Source organism: Tetrao urogallus, assembly GCF_951394365.1.
Source record: "Tetrao urogallus genome assembly, chromosome: 2".
Classification (NCBI taxonomy): domain Eukaryota; kingdom Metazoa; phylum Chordata; class Aves; order Galliformes; family Phasianidae; genus Tetrao; species Tetrao urogallus.
Genome location: NC_136814.1, coordinates 60065496 through 60087424, shown reverse-complemented (window position 1 = coordinate 60087424; position 21929 = coordinate 60065496). Strand labels below are relative to the sequence as shown.

The following is a 21929-nucleotide window of genomic DNA, read 5'->3' as shown; positions in this document are numbered from 1 at the left end:
TAAGATTGCTAGAAATAGAAAGGATGATAAAAGGGTCTAGCACTATGTAATCTGTACCAAAGCTATGTCTATTTAAAAGGAATTAAAAAAAAAAAAAACAAAACAATACCAACAAACCAGATTTTGTAGCATAGTAGCAGCTAAGCTGTATGTATGAAAAATAGGGGCCGTGGTATATTTTAGAGTTGAGGAATCAATGGACTATTATGATGGCCTTGTATCTAGGCTTCTTTCTGAGCAACAAGTAGGATGCAAAGAGTGTTATAAAGTGCAAATGTTTAAAATGTGAGTAACCCCTAAAAAAAAGAGCAATGTGTTTCATCACTTCTGCCATTTGATGAATAACTGAACACCTAGAAACTATGATTGCAGGTGAACATATATTCCAGGAAATGCTAAGATTTAGACAAGATAAGGAATTTCAAGCTTTATGAGGTTTGAATTAAAAATTATGAGAGTGATATTTTTCTCAAGTTCAGGCTTTTCCTAGGAGTGGAGGTTTATGGGAACACAATCATTCTATTTTTTTTTTTTTTTTTAACTTTTGCAGTTTATATTTGCATGCTGAAGGTATGAAAGATACAGAAATTTAACATGCAGGCTGCATACTAAATTAGTGCATGGGCTTTTCGGTTCTTGACGGAGAAAATTGCTAGATTTAGTCGCATTAGAAATATTGTATTCATATGAGTAGGAAAACAATGCAGTGATTTTTTTCTTAATCAGTAGTATTAATTAAAAGCATTTAATTCTTAACAATGAAATTTAAAAAGCTTATCACTGCTATATTAATACCTGTATTATTAGACCAGGAAAGAGCAATGACAAGACAATATGTTAAATGAAAATACTCAAAGACATAGGAAAAGGCGGGGGGAGAGGAAGGTGGATAAATACACAATAATTTAAAGCAAAACAAGGAAGTATTAAGGGAAAGTTTCCATGTATTCACACATATCCAGCTATATTACAGGAATTTTTCTGATCAAGGTAGGTACCACGTACTTGCTGGCTTTGCCTGGACTACAGAAGACAAAAGAAGGTGAACTGTAGCATTTAGATATAAAAAAGATTTCTTTGCCATTTTAATATTCAAATATTCTTATCATATCATGATTCTCATTTTTTCTTAGCTTTCCCCACTCAGGTAAACGTGTACAGCATTCAAGCTGCTAAAATGCAGATAGTCTTTAACATACATAGACCTTTGCAAGTTCCTCTGTCTAACTGCTCTTGTTGAAATAATGCCACAGCCTACTTGTTTGGCTATTGCTAATTTGTAAAACATTCTGGTTAGAAATATATTGAGGCCATTTCTCCAACTCTATTAACAGAAACATTGTTCATGGTTTTGAACAAGCTACAGCAGTTTATGGTTAGATAAAAGCTATCAAAACTTTCCTGGTTATATAGTGCTACAAAATATCACTTCAAGTTAAAATGATTGATTAACTTGTGAGTTCTTACAGAAAGCAATATAACCAACAGGTTATGTGAACGTTCACAATTAGAGACAGAACAATACTATTCAGTATAGAATCTATTCTGCTACTGAAGTGAAGGAAAACCACATACCAAATGAGAATGGAAATGAGGTAGCAAAATGCACTATTCAGCTTAAAATAAAATGGCATTTTATTTTATTGAGAAAATTCATTATCATCACTACAACAATCATCACATCATACCAACACCATCTGTTGATTTTACATAATTGTCTGAGATTTGGCGACTTTTCATTGATTTTGGAGTAAAGAATGCTCCTAGTAGAAATATAGGCCGATATCTAGTTAAAATCTTCCCCCCCCAAAAAAACAACTGTGTAATCCGTGAGAAATTATGAGAATGTTCTAATTGCTTGAGTGACACTCCAGGGCTTCTACACAAGTTAATGTTGCTTGAACCATTATTATCACAAAATCTACAAGGACCCCAAGGCCTATAAGTAAGACCTATAAGTTATTTCCAAAATCAGTTTTTCCATGAGAAAGCCAGATTGAGATGCATTCAAGTTCCTAAACCACCTAGTGATTCATCCTCCTACGTCATTCCCTGCATGTGCAGTTCTCTGTGCTGTAAATTCAGTCACAGGAAGGTTCTGAGCTTGGGGAAAAAATAATAATAATAATAAAAAAAATCAGTGATTTGCACTGGAGATAAACTTGGGAGAGATCTGATTTACAGCTCCACTCCATTCCATTAGCCCATCTCTGGCACAGGAGGAAAAATCAGCACAGAGCTGAAACACCTCGACCTGGCATTGTCATTGGAAAGACTGTTGGAACTGCATTTGCATTTGCCACTCTGCTAGATTTGCACAAAGAACCATTTTCAGCCACGTATTTCAAAATATCATAAAAACTGACTGTAATGTAAGTGTATGACATTGGAAGAATTATGAATAGTGTTTAATGCTCCCCACACTCACAGCCCCCCTAAAACAGGAAATAATGACTTGTTCCTACCTGATTTCTCAGTGGGAGCTGTCTTTTGTTGTTTAATTTTCTCCTCTGTATTGTGAAAGCAGCATAAAAGTTAGAAATTCATACTGTGTTAGCATAGGTACATATAACCGGAAAAACATTTCTAAACATTATATGTATGGTTCACAGTGGCAAAATAAATGCATGCCTTTGTCATCACTATCTCACAATGGTATCGTAAAAGAGCATGCATGCATGCATTGTGAGTTCTGGCTATGTGGTGAGATCATACACAACGGAAAAATAAATTAGTGGGACTAATGCTTGTCACCAGATAACAGCCACATACCTGTTAATGTCTTTCAAGTAGGCATTAAGATGGAAACTGTATTTCTATTATACAACTAATATAACTTTGTGGACCTTGCCCCGATTCCTAAGTTCAACAGTTAGATACTATGTGACCCTGAAAACTCAGATGTTGCCTAGGCACAAACATTGACTTATACATCTACAATTTGAACACAGGAAATGTATGGAGACCCTCAAGAACATGTTAACTCACACAGGCACATCCATCCAGGGCAGTGTCAATATGAATGACAGTTCACATAATACTGGCTTAGCTTACTTAGACCTAGCAGGATATCTGTCACGAAGCCTTACAGAAGACCTGAGTTTCTGCTAGTTTCATGAGAAAAGCTGCCCAACCCCACAGACTTCTGAACTGCCTGTGGCCTCGCTCAGCACGGCTCTCAGGTGACACAGGCACATGTCAACATCAGCCTCCAGACCTGAGCAGATGTCCTACAGGCAAGCAGGTGGTGAAACTTCAGGAATAAGGCAAGTCAGGTGAGAATTGTAACATTTGTTTTCAGATCTCTACCCAATGACTTGAACATTCCTCTTTCTGATCTTCTAAAAGCTCTGCTCCCACTTTCTCACTTTACCCATATCTGAATTTAAAATTCTTTCTTAACACCTATTTTTCCACATTCACATACAACACTATTTAAGACACTATTTTAGACATATTCAGAACGTATTTCCACTTCCTCTCTGATGGAGGCATTTACAGCCACAGGCTTCTGGCCCTTCTCTTTCTCTCAAGACCTCTGCTGGGTATCAGCTTCAAGCTGAAACAGGTCAGCTTGGATAGAGCTATCTTGTCCCCTAAAGACATACAACTAATCTGAGCACTAGCTGACTAGAAATACTGCTGGATAGTCTGTGCATGCACAAAACTTCTTGGCTCTTGAGCAGGAGCAGTGTTTCCAACCTGCCAAATGTCCTTAAACATGGGAGAAAGCATCAGAGACGGGTGGAAAGGAACTGCCTGTGAATCGCCGTGTTACCTCTCTACCAGTGCACCCTTATGGTCAACATTAAGATCTACTTCTTTTTTGTGGGAGCAGTTTCTGTAGACTCTAAATGTCTAAGGTGGATACTAGACCCTAGTCTGCACTCTGACTAAGCATGTAGAATGGAATTTAGAGTGTAACTTCTACGTAACTTCTTTGTTTTTTCCTCCTGAGGGTAGAGAGAAGGTTCATCTGCTTCTCTGCAACCATTAATTTTTAACTTAACTCTCTGAGATTCCCAGAGCTATACACATGCCAAACAGGATAAACAGGGCTATTGCCATTTTATCATGTGGCAACAGACAGAGAAGCAGTCTCATTTTTGCAGTCTGTGCTTTTTGTAGGGAAGTATTGAGGGGAGAAAATACAGGGAAAAGTAAAGCTCAATTTCGGTTGATCTTTTCTATTCTTTGGAAATAAAGAAAAAGATTTGCACTGCTGTGCTTTACAGTTGTCATCTGGTGGGTGGTGATTTAATTTCTTTTCACCCGTATTAAGTTTAGAGCTTTTTTTTTCCCCTTACTCAGCTATTGTTATGAATGCAGTGAATTAAAAATCTCATCTCTGTTTCATGGCTGCCTGTGAAAGTGGAAATGTTTTTATAGCACAAGCAGCAACTTGCTGAGATCAGGTATTCTCTTTCTGCTCTTTGAAGACCTTTAACATATTAATTAATTCACATATTCACTTATTGAAATTAGGATATTGAGTTTTCTATACACTAATAAACAAAACAAATGAAAAAACAACCCAAGGATTGGTGACTTTATACATAACCCTTTAACTCTTCACTGGATTAATGACAAGTAAAACTCAGAATGTGTGTAGCTTTTTTGTAGCTTCTCTTTATTTGGACATTATCCCTGCTCTCTTTAACACTAGATTGGATATTCTTTCTTTTTCTAATTCTGATGAGAATTTACATCAATGCTTGCCCTATAACTGTAGGAATCTACAAACCAAATCTGTGAGTGGATGGCATGTCTGATTCATCTAAAAGTATGAGGAGGACTTTCTTTTCAAAGCAAATTCATTTCTGAAAATAGTGTGTCTTGAATGGGCCTAATAACATGCATTCATCTGGAGATAAATGCAGTAATTCTTTGGTATTTGTTCACCTATCTACTCCGCAACTTAACTGTACAGCAACTATTGATCTTCTGATTCCACTGGAGAGCACCATGAAGGCTGCATCTCCTCTTTTCCTGGCAGATCTCCAGATCGTGACTGTATGGCTTTTTGTCTGTGTCCAAAAACTGGTTATAAGTAGAAGGAAACCAAATGAGCAAATTAGCAAACCTTAAGAATTTACAGTCTCTACAAGGGAACACTCTTCAAGAAATCAAGAATTTTCACAAAATCATATCAGTTTACTAAACTTTCCATGTGGAGAAAAGCAGTGAAAAGAACTACGTTTGACCAAAATACAAGAAATGCTTCAGCCTTTTATCATAGATATTTTATACCTCATTTAATTCTTTTATTACTATATCATGAGGACTCCAACAGTAACATTAAAAATTTGATGACTTCGTAAAGATACAAAAATTCCAAAATATTATCATTTGTGAAATATTCGGAATTATAAAAAAAATTCTAAAATACTAGAGACTTTTTTAATTTTCTCTGCAGCACTTCTGTGCAGTACTACCAGCATTAATATTCATTTTTTGGGGGATATCTAATTTAAATAGGAAAAATATAAAGCTGTAAATATTTCTGTGTATTTCAGGTAGCTTTAGATGATTTACAGCAGGAAAGAATCCTCCCGCTTTACCTGCTTCTGCACATCCCCTAAACACTTTTTAATTTCCCTATAGAATCACTCTATTTTCTGAGATTCTCTAGTTACTCGGTCATGTGACACTTCTAAAACTGATGACAGCAGACATAAGAATAATAGTTTGAAGCTGCTCTGTATCAAGGTGAAAAAGGAGGCCGCTGCTTTGTACAGAACGAGGCTTTTGTAATTCAGCTGCAAACTCATAGAGCTCTCATTGGCAGGCAGAAGCATTATTACCACCTGTGTTGGCACATTAATACTTGCAGTCATCATCTGAAGTTCAGAAGAGCCAATGCTCTCCAAAGGAACTGTTAATCACTGGAAATTTTTTACGATAAAGGAAATGTAGCAAGTCTTTTTTTGTTTGTTTGTTTTGTTTTTAATTATTATTATTATTATTTTCAAATTCCAAAGGCTTTAATCTGGAATTTACTATACCAGAGCAAACTTCTCATCAGTCTGATGTACAGGCTATGATAAGATGCTCTGATGTTTGCAAGTGCCTTACAATATAAATTCAGTTAAGTGTTAATATCTCGATCAAAAAAAGCTAATTGTGCAGATAGAGCTGGTTCCGTTTTGGTGGGTAGGGGAACTGTTGTGCTGCCTGCCTTGGTGACACAATAATGGGCATTAAGACCCCTGCCATCACATGCAGTGCCAGACAAAGTGACTTTCTCACCAGGGCATGTCCACCTCAGCCAAGCTCACCCACCCCTGTCTGCTGGCTAAAACATCTGCTAGCTCTTAATATCTGAAAGGTGGACAAGGAGGCAACATTTCTTGGTGTGTGCCTTTAAAGGCTGGAGTGAGGAACATTCCTTTTTTTTGTCCTGTTGACTCAAAAACAGCAGTATAACTAAATCAGTTGTTAAAGTCTTGTAGGGAACTGTCAAACTGTCCATGAAATATTTAACTTGCAATTTGGACACCGTATTATAAAAACAAAAGAGAAGTAAAAGTACAGGAAAAAAAATTGTTATCTTACAAATAATCCCCCCCCCCCCAAAAAAAAATTAGGAAAAGAAAAAGATGAAAAACAAGGCTTTTTGGTCACCATTGAACAAGGTTTTAAGGGGTTTATTTGATTATTTATTCGTGACTCATTTTTTATGCGAAATTTAAACAGCAGCACTACCAAAATTGTTCATTAGACACCAACGCAATGGCCATACAGCCTTCAGCCAGATCACATGGAGCTATATATGCAGAGCAATAGATGAGATATGCTGTCAGTCTTGTTTCTTTACAGCAGACAGATTGTAGGTCTCTGTCTTCCTCCTCAAAAAGTACAATGAGGACCAAAGCCCCAGTCACACAACAAAATCTCACAAGCACGTAACTCAAGCCTCTAAGTTTTGCAGACCCCAGTGGTCCATATTGAGCTGAGCATGGAGTGACTGGCAATTGAATTACCAAACTTACCTGGCTTAGTGTGAGAGATTGATTTTTCATGTTTAATATGTTCATGCTCTGCAAATAAGAAGAACCCCTACTTTAGAGGTTTTTCATTTTTACATTTTAAAAATAAAAAGATTCTCTTTATAATTTTAGGAAGTTATTTTGCATTATGTGTTAACATTAGACTTGATTTTTATAAATGCTAGTCTTGAAAAAAGATTTAAAAAATCTTTCTCAAAATCAAAATAATAATAAAAAAAAAATTCTCATCATTTCTCCTTGATGTTTAATGTAGAAAATATTGAAGCTTTTTTTTTTTTTTTTTTTTTTTTTTTACTTTAGAAATGAAGCAGTATTGCATCAAATGGAAAAGAAAGCTTAATATACTGCATAAACAAAAATTAGCTTTTCATATTTCTCTGTCATCCTGGGACCAGTTTTTCTGGATTCCACGTATGCAATGTGAAGCAGTGACAGAAATAAATATTACATTTTATTAATACACAAGCTGAATGCAATTTTGGAGCTTTTAAAAACATTGATATTAGAAAATATAATATGGAATAGAAAAAGGAAAGCAAAGGAATATCAGAGGAAATACTAAAAACATATTTCATTCTGATTTATAGCAGCTATGTCTAAACTGCGCAGCACAGCAGGAGGTAAATCCCTCCATTTTATGGGTCAGAGCTTGGACAAGGAAGCGCACAGACCCTTCCTGGTCTATGTTACTCATGATTTCTGCCAGTGCCTCATGGAAAAAGAAGGCACAGTTTAGTTCTTATCCAAACCTGAACCGGAGTAGAGTTTCCACACATGCTGGGGCTTGTGAAACATACCTGATCCTGCGCTACAGAGACTGTCACTGAACGTCAGTTTCAAAAGTCAAAATTTCCTGTGAGCGTTTGCTGATGAATCTCACTTTGTGCTGCCAAGACTTTGAAGATGTAAAAAAGTATCTTTCTCTTAAAACCTGAAGTAACAGCATTCTTCAACAACTTTATACTTACTGTGTTCGTGAGGTTTCTCTGAAGTGCCTAGAAGTAACAAAAATCTTTTAATACTTTTATGACTACAAAACAGGATTTAATGCATTTATTTGTGACATTTGCAAATGGATAGAACATTTAACATTCAGTTAATTCTCTATTAAAATGTTTGACACTTTATATATTCTTTATACTATCCATCTCAGCCACCTAACTGGGACACTTAAGAAACATAGGCGCTTTAAAATCCTCATTGAGCTGATGCTTGATACAACTGCCTCTGTCAGACTTCTACGTGTCCTTTGTGGGCTGAGTTGCCTGCACTAAACAATGGCCATGTCTGTAACCTAAGTTAGTGACACTGGTAGGCGAGGTGCCCAGTTCAGTGTTGGTTATTCAAATCTGGAAGTGCCCAATACTGGAAAAAAAAAATAGATAATACTTGTTGGAGTGACAAAGTGACACCTAAGGCAAACTAAATCAGACCTTATGTCAGCCCTGACAAACACACCTGACAGTAAGGTCAGTACGCTTTAGATGTATAAGTGACACTCCAATGAGCAGAAAGAAATATCTGAAAATAAGTGGGGTGCAACTAAACAAAAAGCCTCATTGCTTCACTGCCACATCTCTTAAACTTTCCACTTCTTTTTGTTTCCCCAGAAAAGAACAGATTAAATAAAATTAAAACCTGAACTAATGGTTTGCATGAGCAATGAGAGAGAGGTAAAAGCTTAGGAAGTCATGCCCCATACCATTAGTAGTGCTATGGAAGGAAATCCAGTGCTTAGGCCTGGCTTGCCATGTGGATTTTTCCTTTTAACTTTTGTAAGGCAGGTGTTTCTCAGGCCATAAAGGCTCTGCCACCTGTATGTATCAGTCTGCCACAGTCTGAGAAGATGCAGCAGTGCAGGATGAGCTGCCTTTGCAGGCCCAGACACACAAGCAGTAATTTCTGTTTTACTCGCTTTCACCATCGTAGAATCATAGAATCATAGAATTGCTTGGGTTGGAAGGGACCTCAAGGATCATCAAGCTCCAAACCCCCTCCTGCAGGCAAGGGCTGCCAACCACCATATCTAATACTAGACCAGGCTTCCCAGGGGCCCATCCAATCTGGCCTTGAACACCTCCAGGGATGGGGCATCCACAGCCTCTCTGAGAAGCCTGTTCCAGCACCTAACTACTCTCTTGGTAAAGAACTTCCCCCTGATATCCAACCTAAATCTTCCCTCCTTCAATTTAAAACCATTTCCCCTTGTCCTGTCAAGGGGCTTTCCTGCTTTCCTGGAAGGGGCAAAGCCTTTTCATTTTACGTCAAGTATCTGTTTAATCCAAGTTGTCTCTGTGATGTGAAGAGTCAATGGAGATGACATGAAGAATAAAGCAAAAATAATGGAACATTTTATTGGGGCAGTAGATTAAAGATGCAAATTAGAGGGACATACTTGCTTACAAGTTTAGTCAAATCCCAATGTAGTTGAGTATCCAAGAAAAATGTTGGAAATCTGAAAAGATGATTCACTTTGTATTGTATCAAAAGGTGTTATGAGATGCACTCAACAGCTACAAATTTCTGTTTACTAAAGGAAATTCATGGAAAATATAAAAATATCCTGCACTTTGGGTGCTCGTATACTGACTTATATAACAGACTAGTGTTATTCTTACAATTAAAAAACATCACCTATAATGATCAGAGGTACACCCTGCCTTCTGTTTCTGGTGTAACACAGCATACATATACAGATAAAAAACAAATCAGAGACGAAAAAATGAAAATCTCAAATTAAAAAAAGATTACAGACCATGTCAGCTATGTTAAAATTTAGCATAAATAATAATTTGTTCTGCCAAATATGCCATGACTTCAGTCAGTTAAATATTAAGCTTATTATTAAGCTTCATTTGTGCCATATTATTTCATCAAAGATGACATTCGAACTACTTACACAGCAAACAAAACCCCAAAATGGAATCCCAAGAATCTTATTTCCTTTTTTTCAGTATCATAGTTGTTTGTGACACAGATATCCAGACTATTAACTCAGTGAAAACGTGATGATAAAAACTAGATGTCAATTATCTATTCAGAATTTCCAGAATATTTTATTATATATTATATGGTATTTAATTTAGAGAGTGAGAAATTAAAGGTTGTGTTCTGCTGCTCTCCCTCATCTCATGTACTATATTGTTCTGAAAGTGAACCTATATTCAATTTTTGTGCTTAAATAATATTTCTTTACACAGTACCTAGACAAGCTTTGATACTCCACGCTGCAGAATGCGCGAATGTTGAAAATTTTCATCATTTTGAAAAGTGAGTAGGCAAATTACAGAAGAGTCTACTTAGAACATGAAATACTATTTCTGGCTTAGGAAGTGTCTGAGATGAGGTCATGGGAGATCGTGAGACTCTGTTATGTGACTGTTTCCTTTTGTACTCTTCCCTAGACTTAGTGTTTTGGGTATTGGATTAGATAAACTCTTGATATCTCTTCAAACAGCTGCTCTGATGTTATTAACTAGCAGCACTATCATCTGGGTAAATAACCCCTTGTTTTTCACAATGTTTTAAAAGTCAGTCCTTAGTAATTGTTTTATCTCTATTTGCTTAACACTTAAAGAAGAAAAAGGATCAGATGCAGATCTAATGAGAATAGAGAAAGCTTTGATGAAATACTTGAAGCTACATAACATCTGAATTAGATCAATGAAACTATCTAGGTCTAAGCTCAGCAGAAACTTTTTTGAAATTTCTTTTATGTCATTCTAAATTAATCTTGGTAACTGGGATTAATAGTTATCTTGCTGTATTTCACATTTGCTTAGAATTTTCTTTGACTCTTGTCTGCTATTCTGAATGCCAGAAGGGTATTAATTATATACAGCATATTTTTGTAAATTAGCTTCAAATAGGGGTTCAGAATAGAAGTCTTCTGGTTTATTGAACGGTAAATTGGTGAGGTTAAAAGAAGAACATACTTTTTGATTACAACATGGCTATTTTCCATCTGGATAACAGTTATTTGCTGTTCAGATACAAATATATCATCAAGCATGCATACTCTGTAAGGAAATAATATGTTATGCAGGAAATGGAAGCAACACTAGAACTATTTCTTTTAGTGAAGAATAACAAAATACTAATACATTATGTAGCTGAGAAAACTACTTTTTATTGCATAAATACCTGTGTATGATAAATAAGATAGTTACTTTCCATTATACTAAATACAAACCTAGTTCATCACCCATTAAAGAAAGCACAAAGGCTAACAGGATTTGGACTGGGTATTAGATTAGCACAATAGTGACATCACTCTGATGATGAATTAATGGAATTCTCAAGATTTGAGCCTAAATTTATGGTTGAAACAGTTTTGTTCTAGGCAAATGCAAGGGTTTTCGGATTGGGGAGCAACTGTGTTATCAAAAAGACAAGCGGAGTAAAATACATTCCTTATATTTGGACAGTTCAGAAGGCCTTAGATCACATAAACTTTGGAAAATGATAAAAATATAATGCAAAGAGATTCATCACAACTTAGCATTGTACAAGAGCAGTAGGAGGCTCTGTGAAGTTATTGCCTCACTACTTATTGCCACTTATGGGAGCAGTCATAGAATCATTAAAGGTGGAAAATACCACTAAGATCATCTAGTCCAAGCATAAACCATCACCACCATGCCCATGACCATGTCCCTCAGTGCCATACCTACACAGTTCTGCAAAACTTCCAATCAAATGTTCCCACAAGTTTTCCTGATCAGCAAACCTGACCTCTTATATCTGCCTATGTCCTCCTCGATTCCTGCTGGCTGGCTAAGCAGCTGGCATACCGATTGTGCAGAAAAAACAGCCTAATGAGCATAAGTCTAAAAAATTACTCATCAAAAAGTAGATTAGTTGCAGCACGGTTCTGTTAAGAGACTGGTTTATGCTCTCCCTCATCCTTGCTCTAGGTTAGGACATTTCCTCAACAGTATATGGCCAATAGTTACACTATGGAAGGGTCAAAGTAAAGAAAGCATGAAGAGTGTGGTAGTGACATAAATAAAGGGAGCTGGTATGTGAATATTGTAAATTGAATGCTCTGTAAGCCTTACCTTTACAGAATCTCTTAATTTCCTTCAGAGTTCATTTTATATTTCTGTTTAATTTTAAATATATCTTCAGGATATTTGTCCAGGTTTCTACCCATTAAGGAAGTACTATGCCACATTAGCAAGACAGGTATTACATACTAAGAGATTTGTTGAGTTTATCTGCAAAGTCTGCTAAAGATAAAGGAAGCAGAGAAACCAGATTTCCAGAAAGTACTTTCCATCTTGTTTAATAGCAGAGAGTGTTTGTTTTAGTCTCTACAGCATCACAAACTTCTTTGGGCTACCATTTCAGCATGAGTCTTGCGACTAGTGAGGGCGATAGTGTACGTGACTAAAGGCCGTCACTCCCAAAAATGCCATGATTTGGCATTAAAATTAATAATTAATTGCTGCCATTAGAATGTATAGGGTATTAACCTCTGACAGATCAATATTTCTGCTATTCACCAAAAGTGAGCAGGCTGTTCTCACAGTCTCTACTGCCTTATTTCCACTACCAGATAAATGCCTTCCTGCAGTTAGCATGTTTGTGTCCTTGCTGTTTGATTTGTCATTTACCTTAGGGCTGCATAGTGAAGAATGAGATGACTCTTGGTTCTGGGAGATTTTGCTGTAATTCTCTAGAGCCACTTTTTTTTTTTTTTTAATTTATTTTTAACAGAAATTCAACACTGTTTTATATAACTGGGAAAAACAAAAAGTACTTCACAGAGAGAATGGAAGAAAAAAAACTTTACCACGGGGTAAATATAATAGAACTAGCAAAGAAATACAGACATTTGCAATATTTTTAAATGTTTTTTAATGAGAGGAATTGCTTCTACTTGATTCTGAGATGCATGCCTTTAGGGAGCATCAGTAATGATCCCAATCTTTCTCTGTTTCCCAGTTTGTCAGTTAAACAATAGAACTGCACTGGGAAGTATAAGTCTTGTTGAAACAGCAATCTCATATGATAGCAGTAAAAGCTATTGCCTTTAAAGTACTATAAGTCTTAAAATCCCAGGAGTACACATCTTCCATCGACGGAGCTGGAAAGTATAAAATTTCAGCCAAATGCAGATGAGATACATGTTCTGTATTAATGCATTTCATCTTTAGGTACGTGTGTTGAAAGGCCTGAAGAGCTTCCTCTCAATATCCTCAGCTTCTGGCGTTTTCATGTGCTCTTCTCTGAAATTATGGGATGGGAACATATAGATCAGGGAGAATATGCTTAACAAGCCTTTATTTAAGTAATATTTTTTTCTTTTACGTATAATTAAGGTAGAACATAGCAAAGCTCAGGCCATATTTTATATTAAAAAAAATTATTGGCACATAAAGGGTAACTGAGTGAAATCAGGCAGATTAAGATACGTAGGTTGTTAGAGTGATTACATCTTTTTCTGAATATTAACACTAGTTTCTACAAAAATAGTGTTGTTTACCATTCCAGATAAGCAATTGGAGCTGAAAGGAGTGCCTCTTGCAGGTGTTGTTAATACTTATTAATATTTAGATGTTCAGTCTATTTCATAATGCCTGTTATTTGTTAAAGAAGCCAGACTAATTCCCTGGGTCCAGACTCCATGCAAGTATCTTGACTATGAGCATTTTTTTTTTAGCTCCTTCTTAAATATGAATGAATTTTATGTATAACCATGGATGACATATATATTACTACATGAATGTAAAATAGTGGTCATTAAGACAACAATGAGATGACCTAACCAAAATCTAGAAAAGAAAATCGGAAAAGAGATTAGTTCATATTAGGAATGGAAAATAATAAGAAAGCAATTAGCACTTGAAAAAATGGACTTTTCCCAATATACTATCCATATTAATATGTTGATTAAATCAGAGGACTAATGGCTAGCTTCTAGGGGCAGAATATCCTAAGCCATAATTTTTTCTCATGAATTGCTGCTGATCTCTTCTTTTTGCTTTGATTACAACTTTGTAAGAGCACAGTTTCTTTGAGTATTCATTTACAACCGTCTTTGTATGGGGTAATAACCGAATATTTGTCCCATGGGTAAATTTTTAGCCAATTAACCATGTGCTATATGGATATTCATGTGTTTAATTATATTATGCTGATTGACAGCTGAAAGTGTTGCTGACAATGCTAATATACATGTGTTACACCTAACTTATAGGAATAACACAGGCCACCAATTACACAGATCACACTTCCCTCAGAAATCACAGCTGTTGAGTAATCATTATAAACTAGTTTAGCTGTCTTCCTTTATTGGCAGCAGGGGCTGAATAAATTACTGCTGCACTTTAACAGAAACCACAATCATAACTGCATTTGAAATGCTATGCAAGATCTGCCAATGTGAATTGTTTTCCAGGTTTATCATTTAATAATACACACAGAAAATTGTAGCGTTGCCACAGTTTTACCTTAAAGGGACTACAAAGATTTAACTGACATCAGGTTTTAGATTGTCTTGTTGAGAATGTAATTTTGGGTAAGTTTAAAAATATATTGATGTAAGTTTAACACCATTGGTTTTTTGTGCCTTAACTTAATAATGAGTACAATAAAAATTAAGTGAAAGGATTCTAAACATGGATTTTGTAGCTTAATGCTAAGCATTCTAGATTAAATATTTACATTAGCCCCGCTGTCTATATATAACAAGAATAGCTATTTAGTCAACTACTAATAAAAGTAAATAACTTTCTTCTTTTTCACACTCTTTTCTTTTGATGTTAAGCTCTTAGAAGAGGAAAACAAAGGTTTAAGGAGGGTTGTTGAGGTAAGAAACAAACTATCCTGATGTTTATTGCAGTATGTTTTACGTTTTTTTTATTAATCCTGAACTGTGTACCTTGTTATTGCCAGATCAGAAATACACAGAATTCCAGGAGGAAGATCGTTGTATCCTGACAGATATCTAAGGCAGATTAATCACTCAATCCCTCTCTGGGACTCTTATTTCTCTCCAATAACTCTTAAATAAGACAAGGGTGAATAGCTTCAACTTATAAGCCTCACTTTAGACTTCTAAATTTGTGTGAGATAAAACCTTTTAAAAGTTAGCTCATCTGAAGTGTTTTAAATTTGTGAATTCAGTGAAGATGCATAACATGGATTGGTCTTGAGCCCAGCGCACTTACTGCTCCTCTGCCTATTTTCTACTTCCATTGAATGGGTAATCTGGAGGGTGTATTCCTGTCATGTCTTATCCTAATGCAAGTACTTGCAACATGAAAAGCACAGGAGCCTGTTTCCTCAAGATCTGGCCATCACTTAACGGTGGTTTTGAATGAGAGCATTAAGACTCAGCCCTGCAGAATGCACATTCATTATTTATTTTCTCTGAGATTGTTGAGACAAGGCGTACAGAGGCCAAGCAAATTTCTGCTATTCAATGTCTACTTTTCAGTCTATCTTCCATATTTCATGTAAATTCTACATTTGTTTTCCTGGAAAACGCCTTGGTTTTGCTTCCTCAGCATTGGAAGCCAAAAAACACTGATGTATAACAACAGTTGTCTATGAAATGAAAAACATCTTTAGGCAGGAGTAGATTAATATTAAAAAGTACCTTGTCTGTTACTAAAGTCTCTCATAAAATCGGTTTTTCTGTTTAATAAAGACAGCACTATTTTGTTCTTTATCTGATTCAGGAGGGCAACGCTAACAACCGGTTCGCAGATCCCTTGGGCTCCATCTTGTGGCGAATTCAATGAGTGTTATCCCTTGGGAGAGAGTCCTACCTCGAGCTACAGTCAAAATAGCACTGATTATTTTACACAACATAGTTGATTGTGACTGCTTGTTTCATTTTCTCACACACACAAAAAATATATTTAATACTATTTTTCAGATCAGAATTTAAATAAATATTCTACTTTTGTTTCTCCATTTAGAAATACACATTCTGCCAGGGGGATGCATGATGCACTTCACAGTTATGCAATTAAGGCATCTAATTTCTTGTCTTTTGAAGCATTTTAAAAAACTACATTATGGAGATGGGGTTTATATTACACCAGAGATAACTGCAGCTGAACAAAACTCCCATGCTGCCATGGGCTTTATTAATAAGATGGTTGCCTTACTTTTTTTTCTGGTCAAAATCAAACATAAGCAGTTCTGAAATCCAGTACTACCCAGTTCATTTTCAGTTTGACAAGCATCATGATTTTTCTATACATTTCAAAGGGATATTGCTTTTCCTTAGCCAGTTTGTACCACACTGTATGGGGATCAACAATTTCCCATTACCATGAACAATTCTAAGAATTTTTTTTATTGGATTGGCAAAAAAAAAAAAAAAAGTTTGGATCTTGAATGTATATATTTTACTTATTTTATGCATTTGTTTTATACTAGTTGCACTCAGACTATATATTTTTTGTTTACACCATAATGTGTTTATTGCAAAAACACAAATTTTGATCATGCGTGCCATCCTATCAATTTTCTGTTAATGAAACTTGTCAGCTGAATGTGTTTTTAGCCTTCTAAAAACTGTTAAATGAATTTAAGAGCAAGCTGCCAGAGTGATAATGCTGAAAACCAGAAGTAATGTTATCGTCTACTAACATTAATATGCAAATAACTTCTGTACCTCACTGACTTACAAGAGTTTATAACATCAAACAATCTATATAGGAAATGAGAATTCCAGAAGACAACCAGTCTAACTGTCCTAGAAGTAAGACAGAGCTCCCTCTCTCACTCATTAGCTGTAAGGAACCTACAGAAACAGATTTCCTGGCAGATCAGGTTCTCAATTCATGTTATGCAATGACATGGTTCTTACGCTTATGCACGTGGATTTGTAATCCTCTGGGATTATGTGGTTGTTAAATCCTGTTTGACTTCTCTAGATGTTTTTTCACTATAATCACAGAAGTAATGAATCTTCAGGGAAAGTTTCCCAAAACTGACCTTGAGAGAGAATTTACTAAACTTTTTAAGGTTGTTTGTTTGACATCCCCATCTCAGTCCATGACCTCTTCAGTCAGAAATCAATCAGGTATGGAAGCTATGAAGTGAATTGAGAAATTGGCTTTAATCTGGCTCCATTTTGCACAAAGCATTTTTGGAACATTCTGTAACTATGCAACAATTTTTGAGTGATAAATGTGCTGTTTTTGTTTACCATATTAACACTTTGTTCCTGCATTGAAAAGGTCACATAGAACTGAAATTTGCTGAAACGTTTTGGTATTAAAGTTCTGTTTATCATTTTCTTGAGGTACACTGAAACTGATGGGCTTTATTTCACATCACTAATATCCAGTTCTGTTCTAATCCATGTAAATTTTGACTTGTGCTTTTAAAAAGAGTTAAATTTTTTTTTTGTCCTAGCAGCAAAATTTGCTCTTGGGGATTTTAGGAAATGCCTTCGTCACGCAGAGTTGCTGCCTCTTGCCCTTTAGAAACTGACAGTTCTTTATACGTTCCTATGATGGCTCCTCTGTCCCACACATGTTGAAATACGGCATAACATGATTCTGTGAGCTGAAGCTGACTGTTTTCTTCAGACTTCAGACGCAAAGTCTTAGGGAACTAACTTTTCAAATAGAAGGGATTAATGCATAAATTTCATGCATAAACTGTGCCCAACTGTTCCTTGCTAGAATCACTCATTTTCTCTATTTAGATAAATCAATGAAATTTATAAGCCTTTTCCATCTTAATTCTGTTCTTTTCTGCCTTTTTCAAACCCCTTTATGTCTGATTTATGCTGTGTACAGAATGTACTGTCGAAACTAAGTGTCATTCCATCTTTATCTCTTCTCTTCTTATGATGGCTTGTCACCCTGCGTTGCTCATTATTAACGCTTTTCTAACTGAAGGGTGTGAATTGGAATAAGAAGGAATAATTGAAGAAAGCTTCATAGACAATACAGTGCCTATGTACTTCATGATTCGCATGAGAAATGATAAAGTGCTATTTGAACTGTGCATGCTAGTACCATAATGTATTTTGGATAATGAGCCAGTCAATTTAGAGCACTGCCTGGCTACTTCTATTATTTTTGCAGCTGGGCAAAAGAATACTGTATACTAAAGGAAAAACAGCAAGCATTTCTTCTTTGTATTGCCAGTCGAAGGAATACACATGCAGCCTGGAGCAATTTTCAATAATAACACAATAAACAAAAATAAATAAAATCTGACAGTATCAGGAGTTAGCTATTAATATGCCATATTTTCTGTTTGGAGCCTGCAGAAAGTGTGAAGCTGGATGTGGAAACTAAAGTATGCTATGTTCATCTTTGGGAAGAGGCCCATTTTCCAGCTTAGTGCCTAAGACAGGAACTTTAATTAATAGCCAGTTTTCCTTACTTGCTGGAAGATGTCAGATCAACAAGTTTTTCACTACAATCACAACCTTCCTTCCTGAAAAATGTTGGACTTAGAAACCCAACAGTAAGTTTAATAATAATAATAATTAAAAAATAAAGAAATTATTTTAAGAAGAATGACTTTTAGCTCTATTCACACCTCTACATTTCTGCAAAGTAATTAGCTGCAGGAAGTTCACTCCTCAGCCAAGTGCTTGAAAGTATCCTACAAGTTCCTCCTGGCAAAATCCTCTGAATTAATTAAAAAAACAATTTTTTTTTTTTTATAAGCAAATATATAAAGAACAATTAAAAAAAAAAAAGAAAAATACATCAACCTGTTATGCCTCAGTTACTGCAAATAAATCTTTGGACAAAATACCCTGCTTGATGCCTGTTCAGCAGGGTGGCTTTTTTAATAACCAAGATTAATTTTATTATTCTCTTAAACACATGAAGTGAAATGTTGGCTCCAATGGAGTGAATGGGAATTTTGCCACTGACATCAACAGCCAAGATTTCACTCATGAACTGTTAAAACAGTTAAGACTACTATTTCTTTTTTCCAGTTCAATTAATGACTCTGTACAGGAATAACGGGGGGGGGGGGGGGGGGGGAGGAGGGGGAGGAAAGAAAAAAAAAAAAAAGCAGGATTAAAAATGTCTTCATGAATAGCCAGCAAAGAATGGCTCTGATGTTCAGCTATGTGAATCCTAGGATCTTCAAATTCTTTTGAAATGACAAAAGAAACATCTCCCTCCTCTTTACTCCCTCTCTCCCCCTCACCCTTTCACCCCCACAAAAAAAGAAAAAGAAATTAATATCCTTCATAAATAAAGAACCAGTTCTACTCACATTTACTAAACACTAAATCTAAAAAAAATATCTATAGAAATCTATGGATAAGTTCTGAGATTGTTCCCAGATAAACATGCAGCATGTGGCTCACTAATCAAATAATCAATAACGTTGATTCTATTAAATAAAACATCACTGTTAATGATAGTATTTCATCATTTTTGCAATTGAATTAAAATAGAAAAGTGATAAAAAATGATAATACAATAAATAGATACATCCAATAAATACAGGATGTTTATCTTTACAAACTTTAATTACTATTCTAGGTTCTGTTTCAGGATGAAGTTTTCTACCAATCTGTTAAAATACCAAAGAGTGACTTTAACAAAGCTTACGTTCATGTTACATGCATATCTGGAAAGAGGAAATTAAATGCACTATAGAAAGCACATTCTGCAAAGAACAAGCAGTCAGGTCAGCATGCATGGTGCACTAGAAGTTTTGTTCTCTTTGACAGATCCTAACACGATAACAAAAGCCTGCCATTTTCTTCCCAATCAGAACGATGAAGTATCTGATTCTGGGCATAGTTTGCCTATGGTAAGAAGGAGCAAACAATACTGGGAATGACAACTATGTTATCACAGTTGGAGTAGACAAAGCTGGCTGATGGTAGCACATGAGGTGGTGTATGTCATCGCAATTGTATCACTGAATGAAAAAAAACATTTTTCATAGCAGTCAGAGCCTGAAAGACACTTCAGTCAAGGGAAAATAATTGGCTTACCTTTCTTCTCCTCTTGCTTCTTCACTGCAGCTGAAATGGAAACAAAAACAGTATTTTTTCACAACTGAATTTAATAACATGTAGTATAAGTAAAAATAACTCAAACTTTCTAATATCTCAAAAATTACATATATTATGCAATATAGGAATAGATTTCTTTGGCAAAACAAGAAACTGATAATCAGAAATCTGATCTGTTTCCTCAGACTCCTAACTCTATGATTAATGAGAGCAAGATCCATCTTACCAGATTCTCACATTTTAGTAACAAAGTCAGTGTTCCTCTCAGACACTAATAACGGCAGATAAGAGGAGTAGAGTGAATAAATAAATGAGATGGAGTGTATTTCAGACTAGGAAGGCATGAATTAGAAAGCAGAGACTAAAGGAATGGTATTATGAACCATTTGTGTCTTAAAAAAACCCAACAAAACAGCAACATATGAAGACATGTTTGGTTTCTAATCTTCTGCCTAAGACAGGAAATTGTAAGATCTGGGAAGGAACACAGACCACAAGCTAACTGTTGTATTTTCCTTAGGTTAAGAAACCGGGAATCAGTTCCCCCAGAACAAACTGCTGCGTGACTGCTATCCAATTTCTAGACCCAAAAAAATGCCCCAAAAGCTCAACTTGGGGTTCCAATACAGAATCACATTTATCCACAGGGAGTACAGTGAAAGTGTATCAAGATTTTAGTCAAAGGACTGAAACATCTGAAATAGGAGACAGTTACCTACATTTGCAGATTATTGCTCCAAACCTGATGGAAGTTAGCCAAACTTATACCTAAGTCCATCTGAATTCCATGTACTACCTATTTCCCAACCTTCATTTATAGAACCTTCTAAGAATGCCAATTTATTTTGAAATTATCTGCTAGGATAAGTGTAGCTCTAGGATAAGTGTAGTGAGCCCTGCCTTAGGCTAGCATTTGCTGGCTACAGAAGACAGAAGAATTCACATTTGTAGCTCTTAAACCCCTGAAAATTGTACCCAGCAACAAACTGTCAATGCAAATGGATCTGCTGTGGTGCTGAAGCTGGAAAGAAAATTAGCAGAAGCATTGCTCTGCCCTTCCTTTGGAGAATGGGCCCAAGAAATCAAGGGTCATGAGGTCGGAGGAGAGAGCAGGCATTCTCTCAAAGGTTTGCATTTTGAGTTTCAGAGCTGATCTCTTCCTTTTCAGTGTTCTTAAACTAAAAAGCTACTATTTTTCTACTTTTTGTTTGTTTGTTTGTTTGTTTGGCAGTGTATTTGGTTAAAATAGAGAAAAAAGGAAAAGCCTGAACCTGAAATTACTGAAATGGTATTTACAAATGGCTTGAGGCAAAAATGAAGTAGATTTTAAAGATTTTTCATGCTGTAGGCCTCTTATTCTACTTTGAGAATAAAACAAATGTTTACTATCTCAGGAATGTGTCCAGGAGTGGAAAAAAAATTAATGTCTAGAATCAGTAAAGAATAGGCACAAAGATTCCAGGATTGGTCTTCTTTGTAATCACTTTTCTTTCATGGGTGACGTGTGCATCAAACCCATGAAGTGTGCATTTAGTATAATGGTCATTTCAGAGGATTTAGTATTTTTTCCCCAGAAGCTGCTATAGAAGCCTCAATGGCTCTCAGAAAGCTTTTTACTAATTAATTTCTGATCCACACAGACCAAAAATTTAGTATGCCATTAAATCATGTGGTGGCATCTGTTTGAATTTTCACCTTGGCCATGATTTTTCTGGTGGCATTCACTGTAAATACTCAGCAAATCTTAAGACTAACTACTGTTGCCAGTAGCATTGCTCTGATCAAATCCTATTATTCAAACTTATAACAACTAGGAAAAATTGAAAAAGAGCACAAATAACACCATTCACATGACTCTTTTGGAAGATGAGCAATGTGTTAGTAACTGAAATGCAGAAAAAAAGGATGGATAGATCAGTCAAAGAATTTGGCCTAAAAATGAT

The 21929-nt window shown here is 35.7% G+C and overlaps 1 protein-coding gene across 1 annotated transcript in view; it reads right to left on the bottom strand.

The window, feature by feature from the left end:
* The window catches only part of TRDN (triadin), a gene marked incomplete at both ends in the record, with an annotated part of 195594 nt that overhangs the window by 17712 nt on the left and 155953 nt on the right, over positions 1-21929 (bottom strand). The window contains 5 exons of the mRNA XM_079550350.1: positions 1006-1023; positions 2466-2510; positions 6993-7040; positions 7979-8005; positions 19966-19995. Coding sequence (XP_079406476.1) covers positions 1006-1023; positions 2466-2510; positions 6993-7040; positions 7979-8005; positions 19966-19995 — 168 coding nt within the window. The remainder of the gene's footprint in view (positions 1-1005; positions 1024-2465; positions 2511-6992; positions 7041-7978; positions 8006-19965; positions 19996-21929) is intronic.